General features: G+C 42.6%; 1 protein-coding gene across 4 annotated transcripts in view; it reads left to right on the forward strand.

Annotated features, from left to right (window-relative positions):
* FNIP2 (folliculin interacting protein 2) overlaps window positions 1-13,181 on the forward strand; it is a 173,289-nt gene that overhangs the window by 154,914 nt on the left and 5,194 nt on the right. For 3 of the 4 annotated variants that reach the window (XM_029617003.1, XM_029616767.1, XM_029616854.1), the window contains 3 exons: window positions 5,489-5,645; window positions 7,578-7,778; window positions 10,254-10,369. In XM_029617003.1, coding sequence (XP_029472863.1) covers window positions 5,489-5,645; window positions 7,578-7,778; window positions 10,254-10,369 — 474 coding nt within the window. Of the gene's footprint in view, window positions 1-5,488; window positions 5,646-7,577; window positions 7,779-9,425; window positions 9,485-10,253; window positions 10,370-13,181 lie in introns of those variants that run through there. The other variant, XM_029616929.1, reaches the window with a different exon arrangement.

Here is a 13,181-nt window from a genome sequence, read left to right on the forward strand (position 1 = left end):
CCCGGCACCTGGGGGGAGCTTTGACCCTTTCCGGACCCTCCCCCATTCCCCTTATTGCACCACTGGCCTAGGGCCATAGAACAAGAATATACTAAAGACTAGCAAAAGACAATAATATTCAATGAATTTTTCAGCAAACATAAAACACCCAGTGTCATCCCTGTGCATGCAAGGACTACAGAACAGGAAATAGAGCAAAACTACCACAGGAGAGTGAAGCATTCTGTATATTTCACCTTCCATCAACTTCACCTAGGGCCTCTTCCCTCTGTGCAGAGGGCTGCTGGGATCTGGCTCTCCTTTCATCTCTCCCTGCAAGAGGCATACCTGAGAAATGCTTGCCTGTGACTTCTTAGCCATGGGTTGCTGAGCTCATGCATCGATGAAGGGCACAGCTATCTGCGAGAATTAGAGTAAATTGCAGGACACATTGATCATCAGCGCTTTGAACGCACTTTGCGGCACTAGGTTCCTCGTTGTGATCTCCCTTTTTGACAGTTGCCTACTTTCTACAGGTCTGAGCAATATGACTTCATCTGTGGTACATTATGGGAGTTTGGGGGTTTTGAAAATTGAGTGCCCCTCTCCTGTTGCCATTTCATTTTTTGAATAGTGCGATAAAATGTCATTGGCATGACTTGTAACCCAAATAGCCTTGCCTTTGAGATTGGATAATATCTTAAAAGTGGGCTATAATTTAGTTTCTTAAGCATTTCACTTTCATACTTCACAGTGCACATGATTGTAGCCCATGTACATGGCAGTTCTCCTAATAAAACATGTGATGTAAAAATTATGCCCCAAAAAAGTAATGGGTGAAAGATGTCTCTTATTTTTTTTATATTGTGTTAACAAGGTTTTAAATAATGCTTGTTAATTTGCCACAGGTTTAAAGTAATAGCATTATGAAGAACATGTTTTAAGGATGGATCAGATTGGTGGAGGGGTGGCACTATATGTTAGAGAGCATTGAGTCAACAGGATAAAAGTTCTGCAGGAAACAAAATACAATGTTGAATCTTTATGGACAGAAATTCCAGGTGAAAAAGGGAATAAAACAGTAGTGGGGGGTATATTACCATCCAGCTGGCCAGAAGGAACTAACAGACCATGAAATGCTAAAAGAAATTAGGGGCACCAACAAAATCAGCAGCACAGTAATAATGGGTGATTTCAGTTACCCCAGTATTGAAAGGGTGAATGTTACATGAGGACATTCTAGAGAAGTAGAGTTCCTAGATGAAATAAATGATTACTTCATGGAGCAGCCGGTACAAGAACCAACAAGAGGAGAAACTATTTTAGACCTAGTCCTTAGTGAAACACAGGATTTGGTGTGAGAGGTAACAATGTTGGAGCCACTTGGCAATAGTGATCATAACATGATCAAATTTGTCTTAATAACTGGATGGGAGCGCAAAAAAGAAATCTAGTGTGACAGCATTTAACTTTCAAAAAGGGTACTGTGATAAATTGATGAAAATGTTTAGGAAAAAACTGAAAAGAGCATCTGCAAAGGTTAAGAGTTTAGCTCTAGCATGGACATTTGTTAAAAATATCATCTTGGAAACCCAGACCAGATGTATTCCAGGTAGGCTAAAAGACTACCAGCATGGTTAAAAGGTGAGGTGAGAGAGGCTATAATATCTAAAAGAGCATCTTTCAAAAATGGAAAAGGGATGCAAATGAAGAAAACAGGAAAAAGCATAAGCATTGATAAGAAAAGCAAAGAGAGAATTTGAAAAGAATCTTGCCGTGGAAGCAAAACCTCACAATATAACTTTTTTCAGGTTCTTGTGAGGTAAAAAGCCTGTGAGGGAGTCAATTGGTCTATTAAATGATCAAGGGATAAAAGAGGCAGTTAGAGATGACAGTCATAGCAGAGATACTATATTCTGTTTTCAAAGATTGACTACTGCAATGCGCTACTGCTCGGCCTCCCCTCCTCCACAACGAAACCTCTACAGATGCTCAAAACGCAGCAGCCAGGATCCTCACTAATTCACATCATAAGGACCACATCACTCCGATACTGAAAAACCTACATTGGCTTCCCATCCATTATAGAATACTGTTCAAGACCCTGACCATAATCCACAAATCCATCTACAATCAATCCTCACTACAACTCACAATCCCACTCGAATTCCATAACTCCAATAGACCGAAACGATCAGCATACAAAGGAACTCTCCAGGCACCTCCACACAAATCCTTTATCCACAATTCCTATCAAAAACGAACACTGTCCTCCGCCGGACCACAGCTATGGAACACACTACCCCCAGATCTACGCCAGGAACAATGTCTTCTTTCCTTCAGAAAGAAACTGAAAACTTGGCTGTTCTCTCAAGCCTTTCCAGTAAGAGACTCTCCCTAACTAGCAATGACTTTACCCCCCCCCCTTTCACCTACCCTCTCCTCCTACCTCCCTCCCTCCCCGCCACGACCCTTTTATCCTCCACCTTAAGGAAACGTTTAGATTAAACAATTTTAGCTAATTGTACCCGCTAAATTAGCCTCCATGCAAAACAATTGTTTATAGTTGCCTATTTCGCATTTCCTTAAAAAGCGTCATCTTAATCTAATTCCTTCTACTTTCAATTGTCCTGTATTTCTCTCCCTGTTCATTGTAACTTTCATTCTTATAATTTATGGTTTTCCCCTGGTTTTGATGTAAACCGGTACGATAAGACATTGGTCTTGAGCATCGGTATATTAAAAGAATTTAAATAAATAAATATATGAATTCTTTGTTTTGGTATTCACTGAGGAAGATGTAAAAGATATACCCATTAAATTATATTATAAAATGGCTCCCCACCTCAATATTAATAACTCAAATAAAGTACTCTAATCACTTGAGGTACACTGCAAAAGTAGCAGAATATAACGTAATTACGTTATATTCTGCTACTTTTGCAGTGTACCTCAAGTGATTAGAGTACTTTATTTGAGTTAAAGATATACCCATGCCAGAAATGATATTCAAAGGTGATGATTCAGAGGAACGGAAACAAATCTCAGTGAACCTTGAAGATGTACTAGGGAAAACTGATAAAATAAAGAGTAGCAAATGATCTGGACCAGATGGTATACATCCTAGAGCGCTGAAAGAACTGAGAAATTAAATTGCAGACCTGCTATTAGAAATTTGTAAACTATCAGTAACCTCATCAATGATACTTGAAGACTGAAGGGATGCCAATGTAATGCCAGTTTTTAAAACTGGATCAAGGGGGTGATCCAACAAACTACAGACCAGTGAGTCTGATATCAGTTTCTACCATTTTGCATGGCACAATCATAAAGAACAAAATTGCTGAACATATAGATAAGCATAGTTTAATGGCACCAAGTCAACATGGATGTAGCCAAAGTCTTGCCTCACAAATCTGCTACATTTTTTTGCGGGCATAAATAAACATGTGGATAAAGGTGAGCCAGTTGATATAGTGTATCTGGATTTCCAGAAAGCATTTGAAAAAGTCCCTCACAAGAGACTTCTTCGGAAATTAAAAAGTCATGGGATGGGGCAGTGTCCTGTTGTGGATCGCCAACTGGTTAAAAGATAGAAAACAAAGAGTAGGGCTAAATGGTAAATTTTCCCAATAGAAAAAGGTAAATAGTGCAGTGCCCCAGGGATCTCTTCTAGGACCACTGCTTTTTAATATATTTATAAAAGACCTGGAATTGAGAACAAGCGAGGTGATCAAATTTGCTGTTGACATAAAATTATTCAAAGTTGTTAAATCACAAGAGGATTGTGAGAAATTGCAAAACTGGGAGACTGGGCATGCAAATGGCAAATGTCATTTAATGTGGACAAGTGCAAAGTGATTGAGTTACCTCTCAGGAAAAAGATCTAGGTGTCATCATTGAAAATACGTTGAAATCTTCTGCTCAGTGTGCAGCATCAGCCAAGAAAGCAAATAGAATGCTAGGGACTGTTAGGAAAGGAATGGAGAATAAAATACAGAATATCATAATACCTGTTTATCGCTCCATGGTGTGACTTTATTGTGAGTATTGTGGACAATTCTGGTCACCACATCTCAAAAAAGATATAGCAGAATTTAGAAAAGGGTGAGTAAAATGATAAAGGGGATGGAACAAATTCCCCTATAAAGAAATGCTAAAGAGGTTAGGACTCTTCACCTTGGAGAAGATGGCTGAGGGGAGATATGATAGAAAATAATGAATAGAATGGAACGAGTAATTGATAGTCAGATGTTTACTCTTTTGAAAAGTACAAAGACCAAGTAATACATTTAAAACTAATAAGAGAAAATATTTTTTTATCCAACGCATAATTAAGTTCTGGAATTTGTTGCCAGAGGATATGGTGAAAGCTATTAGTGTTGGGACAAGTTCCTGGAGGAACAGTCCATTAAGGTAGAGTTGCAGAAATCCACTGCTTATTCTTAGGATAAGCAGCTTGGAATCTGTCAACCCCTTGGGATCCTGCCAGGTTCTTGTAACCTAGCTTGGCCACTGTTGGAAACAGGATACTGGACTTGGTGGACCTTTTTGGTATAAACCAGAATAGCAAGTCTTATGTTCTTATGCAAGTGAATCAGTGGCCTTTTTGCTAAGATTCAGGTGTAGAGTCTGGGCAACCATCTAAATTAACCTTCATTAGTTACCAATTCAATATAGGATACAGTACAAAGTATTAACCTTAATTCACAAAATAAGTCACAATAACGATTCCCTGTGGCTTGGTACCAGACTGCATGTATACTGTCCGCAATGTAGCCTAGACTCTGCGCAAAAAAAAAAAAAAGTCTCCATAGTATGCTATCAATCCAGCAGGCACATCTAGAGGAGGTCAGGGATGGAGCGATCTCTGAGGCAGGTCCCCTACTGTGGAACACAATGCCTGATAAGCTGCGACTCACATCTGACCTGGAGGAATTTAAAAAATATTTAGAAACTTGGCTCTTCAATCAGGCGTTCAGTGAACTGCTAAATGCAGAATAGGATCTCAGACAGAGCTTGCAGAAGAATAATATAACTGTCTAAACTTTATGAATTTGACTGTTATGTTTGGATGTGTGTCATCTTAAATTTGTTGTTTTTATAAATGTTTTAACTGTAAACTGCTACAATCTGTGGAGTACGTGGTATAAAAATAATTTAAAATAAATAAGTTAAGGATGGTCCCTTATTGATGTTTTGGCTAAGATTGAGAACCTACATAGTATGGGGAGGGGGGGGGGGTTAACACCCTGCCAGTTGACCCCATTGGGGACACGATTATGTTAAGAAGCATTGCCAAAGCAGAAGAATTAAGCATCCTGTTCATATAATTTTTTTTTTCCTTTTTAACTTTTTGTAAGATCTTGGTTGAAATGAGAAACCCATTCTGTGGCCTTCCAAAGTTGTACGTGTTGACGTGGTGACTGCTCAGTCCCAGCATGGTGTTTGTGGCGGGGGGGGGGGGTGTTTTAATTGTGTTTCTGTAAGTTACTGCTTTGCATTTCAGGTCTGATACCATCAGCAGTCCAAGCATGAAGAACTTTGGAAAGTCCCTCTTTGGTGGTTACTGTGCCACCTACATGCCTGACCTGGTGCTGCACGGAACAAGCAATGATGAGCAACTGAAACAGTGTTTGCTGGCTGACCTGGTCCATGCCGTGCACGTGAGTTGTTCCGACCTTTGGCGTTATCGGATTCTGCTAGTTGGATTGAGTAGGTTTCCATGGAGCCAGGCACCAGTTTTGAAGGCTTGGGTAGGGTGGTCCCTGGTCACAGTGCAATTACCAGCATTATTAGTCCCAAACTGTACCTCCCATCTAGCCAGCTGGAGCAAGTACTCTTATTAAAGTGCACCTAATAAAGGCAAGGTCGTTCTACAAGTATCATTACGTAGGTTTTCATTAAGTAGTTGATAATTCTATACCATATTTGTACATTAAATTTATATCAGGTGCTACAAGTCCTACAGACATACTTTAAATTTCTCTCTTACCAACATGCACACATTCTGAAATTTACTTGTAAATATTTTATATTCTGCCTTTTCATAAGTCTCAAGGTGGATTACAGTCCAAATTGCAATCAGTCAAATCAAAGACACTGAAACATAAGGTTACAGCATATCTACGGGTATGGCTAAAGACAAGAGGTAGATTGTAAGACGTCATCTACATTGAAACAGAACATACAAGTATATAATAAAGGATCCAGTGGGTGAAATGGATAGCAAGAGTCTAAACATGGGTACAAGAGTGCAGATGCAAACACTTTGTACTTAGGTAGTAAGAAGAAATTGAGTAGGAGTAGTCCAGTGGTGGACAAGGTTGTGGGCTCTTGAGCAGGAAGTTGTGACATTTAGGGAGTAGAGGGAGGAGTCACTGCCTTGGAATCTAGGGGAAGGCAGGAATTATTGCACATTTGGGCCGATTCAGTAAAGTCTGCGGGAGAGCGGGCGAACGCCTGCTCTCCTGTGCGAGCGATTCAGTATGCTAATTAGGCCCGGCGGTAAAACCAGATAAAAGGAGGCGCTAGGGACACTAGCGTGTCCCTGGTGCCTCCTTTTGGACCGGAGCGGCGGGTGTCAGCGGGTTTGACAGCCGATGCTCAATTTTGCCGGCGTCGGTTCTCGAGTCCGCTGACAGCCATGGGTTCGGAAACTGGACGCCGGCAAAATTGAGCGTCCGGTTTTCGACCCGACAGCCGCGGGCCGACTTCAAATTTTTATTTATTTTTTTACTTTTGGAAAGTTTCGGGACCTCCAACTTAATATCGCCATGATATTAAGTCGGAGGGTGCACAGAAAAGCAGTTTTTACTGCTTTTCTGTGCACTTTCCCGGTGCCCAAAGAAATTAGCGCCGACCTTTGGGTAGGCGCTAATTTCTGAAAGCAAAATGTGCAGCTTGGCTGCACATTTTGTTTTCTGAATCGCGCGGGAATACCTAATAGGGCCATCAACATGCATTTGCATGTTGCGGGCGCTATTAGGTTCGGGGGATTGGACGCGCGTTTTCGACCCCTTACTGAATAAGGGGTAAGGGAAAACGCGCGTCCAATGGTATCGGCCCGATTGTTAGCAAAGGGCCAGTAGAAACCTTTCCTCTAGTGACAACCATTTGTGTGCCAGTGAGTGTAGTGACAGTTTGTTGCTTATACATAGGGAAAATATTTTTGTATTGATTTTTTTGTTGTAACATTGGAATTCCCAGTGAAAATAAAATAAAACTCAAAACAAAGGTCCCTACTTGTGCATTGTAGCAGATGCATCATATCATTGTGGTCTGTGATGTAAAATAAAACCCCAATGTCACTGACGCAGCAGTGAAGGGAACAAAATGGTTTTTTCTCCCACATATGCATGCAGTCCTTGTACTGCATTGCAATTTGAATTTGTCAACTCCTATTGGGTTTTTTTTCTTTTTTGGAGTTTTGGGATGGGGTAGGGGGCATTTGTTTTATATAATATACTGGTTTCCTTTTACTAATGAGCTGTGGCGTTTTCTCTGTTTTTTGCACGTCTCTGGGGTATATTAAATGGGGAAAATCCTGAATGTGTGCATGCTTTGCAGCCATGAAAAGCTTAATTTCTCTCTTCCAGCGCCCAGTGCTGGATGAGCCCATTGCAGAAACGGTCTGTATTATCGCAGACACTGATAAATGGAGCGTTCAGGTGGCTACGAGCCAAAGGAAGATGACCGACAGCATGAAACTGGGGAAGGATGTATTGGTCTCGAGCCAAGTGTCCAACTTACTTCAGTCCATCTTACAGCTTTACAAACTCAACCTCCCTGCTGCCTTCGTAAGTTTCCGTGGTGGATTTAATGTGCGTGCGTGCGTGCTGTGCCGATGTCGCTCAGAGGTATACCTAAGTCCGTGGTGCGTGGGTTGGTCAGCGTACATATTGGATGGGCAGTTTTACCTCGAAGAGCTGTGCTCCCTTACAGTGTGCAGAATTAGAATTCCTGGTGAGTCACATTTGCGTGCAACCCCCTTCCTGCTCCTGCTCCTGCAGAGCCAGGCCTGGGTTAGTGAGTCGGGCAGAGATGGAAAGAAGAGGGCAGAATAACATGGTGGGGGTGGGGAGAGCAAGAGGGAGAACGGTGGCAGGGATTTAGAGGAGGATCAGAGATTGGTCCTCTCCAAGTTCATCTTATGAAAGATGGTATGTTGACATTTGTTTCGTGTGCAGGGGCTGGCTTGGGAAGCCCTGGTCTAAATAAAAGGCATCACAACCTCCTACAGTATAATCTGTTTTGTTTTTATTAACTGTTAATGAGGTGCACATTGCATGATACGGAAGACTGGACTCGTAGAGTGCATGACAGCTGTACACGCGCTCCCTGCACTGTGGGTGGGGTGGGGTGAGAGTGGGGAAACATTTGTGTATGTTATTTGTAATCCGCTGAGATTTGTGGATCAGCAGAATATAAACTGCTTAAATAAATAAATAAACATTTGAATATTCGGGATTCGGTTTACGGATAATTGCAGCCAGTTTGAAAAATTCCTCCAGGCCTGACTTGCCATGGATGAAATGCCGTCATGCTTCATCTTTCCCCAATGATTTTTTTTTGGGGGGTGGGGGAGTAGCAGGACTTGAATGCCTTTTCTCCCTGGCACATGCACACACCCACTTAACCCCCTCCTGGAGGTCTCTCTCTCTCTCCTCCTACAATCCTCATCCCCCTTACTCTTCTCTTCTGTGCCTCTCTCCCAGCTCTTTCTCCTCCTTTACCCCCATCCCTTCATTCCACATGCTGCATTTCTCACTGTCCCCCTGAGTCCCTGGTCCTGATTGCCGTCTTGCCTGTTGAATAAATCCCAGGTGAGCAGATTATATGAGCCCTGGCCTTAAGCGCTTCAAGTTCAAAGCGCCACGATTTACTCCCATCCTAATAAAACTAATTGGCTTCTTATAGCCGAGAGGTCTAAATTTAAGGTCCTTACAATTGTTTTTAAAGTGTTACAGGATGATGGGCCAGAATATTTAAAAACTTTTATCTTTTTATGTGCCGACCCAAGGTTTACACTCTGCTGATTAAGCAGCAATTGGTGTTCCCTTTTTTTTTTTTTTTTTTAAGATTTTTGACTGCAAGTGACCCAGAATCAGACTTTTTCTTTTGCTGGCCCTCAGCTCTGTAATAGTCTCTTGCTGTGTGTCAGACAGGAGACTGACTTGCCATCATTTAGAAAGAAGCTGAAGACATTTTATTTTATGTGTTTTTATTCCTGGCAAATCACTGGATGCCTGTTTCAGCTGATTTGTTAGACATGTTACTTTCCTGGATATTTTATGTTCTTTTGTCTCAATTTTTATGTGCTTGTTTTGTAATCTGCATTGTACAATGATATTGAGAAAGGTAGACTAGAAATATTTCACATAAATAAAGCATGTATCCATCTTTGTTGGTGAAAAAGTCGTTCCAGAAACAATTTTATGTTGCAGCCAGGGCAACGGGGTGATATAAAGCAGCAAAGAGTCTTCAAGTGCAAGACATAGGAGAAGTGAGTGACATTTGCATGGACCTGTAAATTGTAGCCAGTGTGGTTTGGTACCACGTTTATCAGCCACTTGAAAAAAGTGGTATAGATGAAAGAGGGGGTTCTTTTGTTATTGACTTTGATAAGGCTGGCCTTTCTTCAGAATAATTTCAGTAACTTTTTAAGTTTAAATCATCTTCTCTAGAACTGTGGTTAAAGAGCATGCGTAAATAAGGATAACCCCACTAACAAGACACAAAATAGTACGTGATACGCTCACTAATGAGAATTAACAGGACCAGAATCAAGTCCACTTGACACTGGCCTGTACATTGCTATTCTTTTCTTTTGAATTTTTTCTTCCATATTTTTCTTCCCTCTATTTTTGGTCAACAGGTTTAATTCTTAAGGCTCATTTGAATTGTGAAAAAATGTCTTTGGTGACTGGCAAGCTTGAGCTCTGTTAGTGATGTCTCTAGTACCCTAACACAGTTGTTAGCATCCCAGTCTAATCGACAGCAGAGTTTAGGTCTGAAGAGTGTAGGGTTGGTGTGCTTTGATCTCTCATGTGTACTTAGCCACACAAACCAAAAGGGGGCACCAGTGGGTTACCTAAATTGTAAGAACGTAGATAGCTGCATGTAGTTAAAATTGCGTTCTTCATGTCTCTTGAATTGGGAAGACGCTTAAACTACTGACTTGGGCACCCAACAAAGCAAATAATCTAGCTTTATATTCTGCAAAAAAGGTCTTGTAATGTCATGATTATATATTCTGCTGCTATTTTCTACAGTGCATCATGCATCTTGAGGATAGACTTCAGGAGATGTATTTCAAAAGTAAAATGCTCTCGGAATATCTGCGAGGGCATACCAGAGTTCATGTGAAAGAGCTGGGAGTTATCCTTGGGTGAGTATGATGACATGGGTTTTTTAATTTATATTTTTATATATGTTTTATATATATGTAATAACTAGTACCAGGTTTACAGCATAACCAGCCTTCTTTTCTATCTCCTTGGAAATTTTCCTCTTTTTAAATCCTCTCCTCTTCCTTCATGTAGCCCGTCCCTTGGCAAGTGAGTCACAGACTACAGCTCCATCAGTAACCTGATCTACACGGATCCTGAGCCTGGCCATTAGGTGTCAACATTGTACAATGACTGGGACTTTCTGCCCGCAGGGGCTATGAACACTACCTCTGCAACATTCTCAGTCCCAACTAGTCCAGGGAGCAGAAATGAGGCAGTGCATAGCTTGTCTCTTAAATATGAAACAAGAATGGAATATAAAGTAATTATGAAACGTGTAGAGAAATTAAAGAGAGAACTATTATTTACAGCATCTTAGAATACAAGAACCAGGGGTCATTCTATAAAATAATGAGGCGGTAGGCTTAAAATAAAAAGGACTCACTTCTTCGCACTGGACCTGCCAAGTTCATTGTCACAGGATGTCATGGAGCATAATGGGTTTAAAAAACGGGGTCAGACAAATTTACGAAGGATAGATCCGTCACAATGTTGCCCCCCCCCCCTCCCCCCCCAGTTTCCACCCGGCCCTGAACCCAGAATTATGGAAGCTGATGATAGATCATGGCTGGGCAAGCAGACATACCCTGCTTCTCACACACCTTTCTCTAAGCCCTTGCTGCATGCCCTGGTGTGTGTCGGGCTAGAAGAGTTTTTGGTCAGACCCCATTTGGCAATTAGGACATTCTTAAAATTCTCTGAGGACAAGCAAGATGGTAGTACTCACACATGGGTGACATCATCAGATGGAGCCCGACATGTAAAACTTATGTCAAAGTTTCTAGAACTTTGACTTGGCACACTGAACATGCCTAGCATGTCCTATACCATGCATCTACATGGGGTCCCTCTCCAGACTCTTTTTTTTCCATGGAGCTGCAGTATCATGATGTGAGTGAGTTGACTTTGGTTTTTTCTTTTGGCCTTTGTGGAAAACTTCTTTTTTTCTTGTGGTTTTCATGTTTTTTTCTTCATGGTGTTTGATGCCGGGTCCCTCTCGGTGCTTCCCCTTAGTGATCCTAGTCAAGGTTTTCAACGCTGCTGGTAAGTTTCCTTTCACGGTTGATTCCCTGCAGCAGCGGTGCTTCAGTGGCCGCCGGCCATCGAGGCCCATCATTTGACTTTTCTTCCCTTTTATTTTTCTTTCCTTTTATTCATCCTGTCATGTCTGTGTCCAGGTTTAAGCGATGCCCTCAGTGCTTGAGGACCATGTCCATCAAGGACCCCCATGATGAATGTGTTCTCTGCCTGGGGGCATCATCTGACATCTGGAGTTGCCCAAATGCACTTTGATGACCCTTAAAGAACGTTGTCTTTGTCTCAACAAGATGGAGCACCTCTTTGGGTCAAAGAAAACCGAACCATCGGCATTAGCACCAAAAGACCATGGAACCACACCGATGGTCACCAAGCCATATCCATCGACAGGACCATCGGTGCCATTAGCGGATAGAGGTGCCAGAGACTGGCCATTGTCAGGCTCCTCCAGACTGAGGATGTTGTGTTCCTTGTCTTTGGCCTCGGTACTGGAGAAAGACCGTGCCGAGCATCGAGGGAAGCCCAAGAAGCATCAGCATCAATCTTATCAATGCATGGTGCCAGGCATGGGGATTCGCCAGCTCATGCTGTGATGCCTCCAAAGCGACCCTGTGGTGAGGAAAGCCAATCATCCATCAGTGCTGGGGGTCCGCGACAGTGTCCACCAGTTCTGGTGCCAGTCACTGACCCTTCTCTCAGTTCTGAAGAGGATCTGGTCACCCTTCCTTCCTCCCAGTCAATGTTGGCATCAGCAATGTTTCAGGAAGAGCTTGAGCGCCAAGTCCAACTGGCAGGTGAGGAAAAACAAAAGGAGATAGATGCCAAATGTCTTTTGCAAGTATTTATTGTGGTGGAGACGTGTTAAAAACTGCACAATAAATACTTGCAAAAGACATTTGGCATCTATCTCCTTTTGTTTTTCCTCACGGCTTTTATAGATCACCTACCTTCTTGTTTCTTAGGCCCAACTGGCGGGTGAGCAAGCATTGTGGGACATCGGTCCAGTGGCATCAATAGTACCCGAGTCAGCACCTTTCATTCTGGAACCTTTGTTAGAGAAGCTCCATGCGCTCATCGGCACGTTAGTGACCCAGCTGGTGTCTGTGACCATCAGGACACTGCAGCCTCCCCCTTGCCTATCCGGTGGTCTTGGCCGATTCCTCTGAGAAGGAATCTCCACCACGGCTGACTGAGAAACCAAGGCCTGCAGCCCCCTGTCCAGCTGTACCAGTGCCTGCACCTCTGGACAAAAGCCGAGCGCCCAGGGCTCCTCCGTGAGGATGAAGGCCTTTTTGACCCCTGGGGGAATGACACATGCAGTCATTTACCAATGGTTCTGAGGGTCTCCGCTCAGACCCCTCTCCTTCAGAGAAGCAAAGAAAGTCTCCACCTGAGGACTTGACCTTCGCAGAATTTGTACAGACGATGGTGGAAACCATCCCGTTTCACTTACTGACAGAGGAGGATGCCAGGCACAAAATGATTGAAATCCCCCAGTACGTGGAGCCTCCTAAGGAGATTGTGGCATTCCCAGTGCAAGAGATCCTTAAGTAGTTACTGCTGAGGATGTGGGAATAGCCCCTCCCAGTGCCTCCCGTAGACAAGAAGGCGGATGGGGTTTACCTCATTCGGAAGGCTTCCAGATTCGATAAG

Source organism: Rhinatrema bivittatum, chromosome 1, assembly GCF_901001135.1.
Source record: "Rhinatrema bivittatum chromosome 1, aRhiBiv1.1, whole genome shotgun sequence".
NCBI lineage: Eukaryota > Metazoa > Chordata > Amphibia > Gymnophiona > Rhinatrematidae > Rhinatrema > Rhinatrema bivittatum.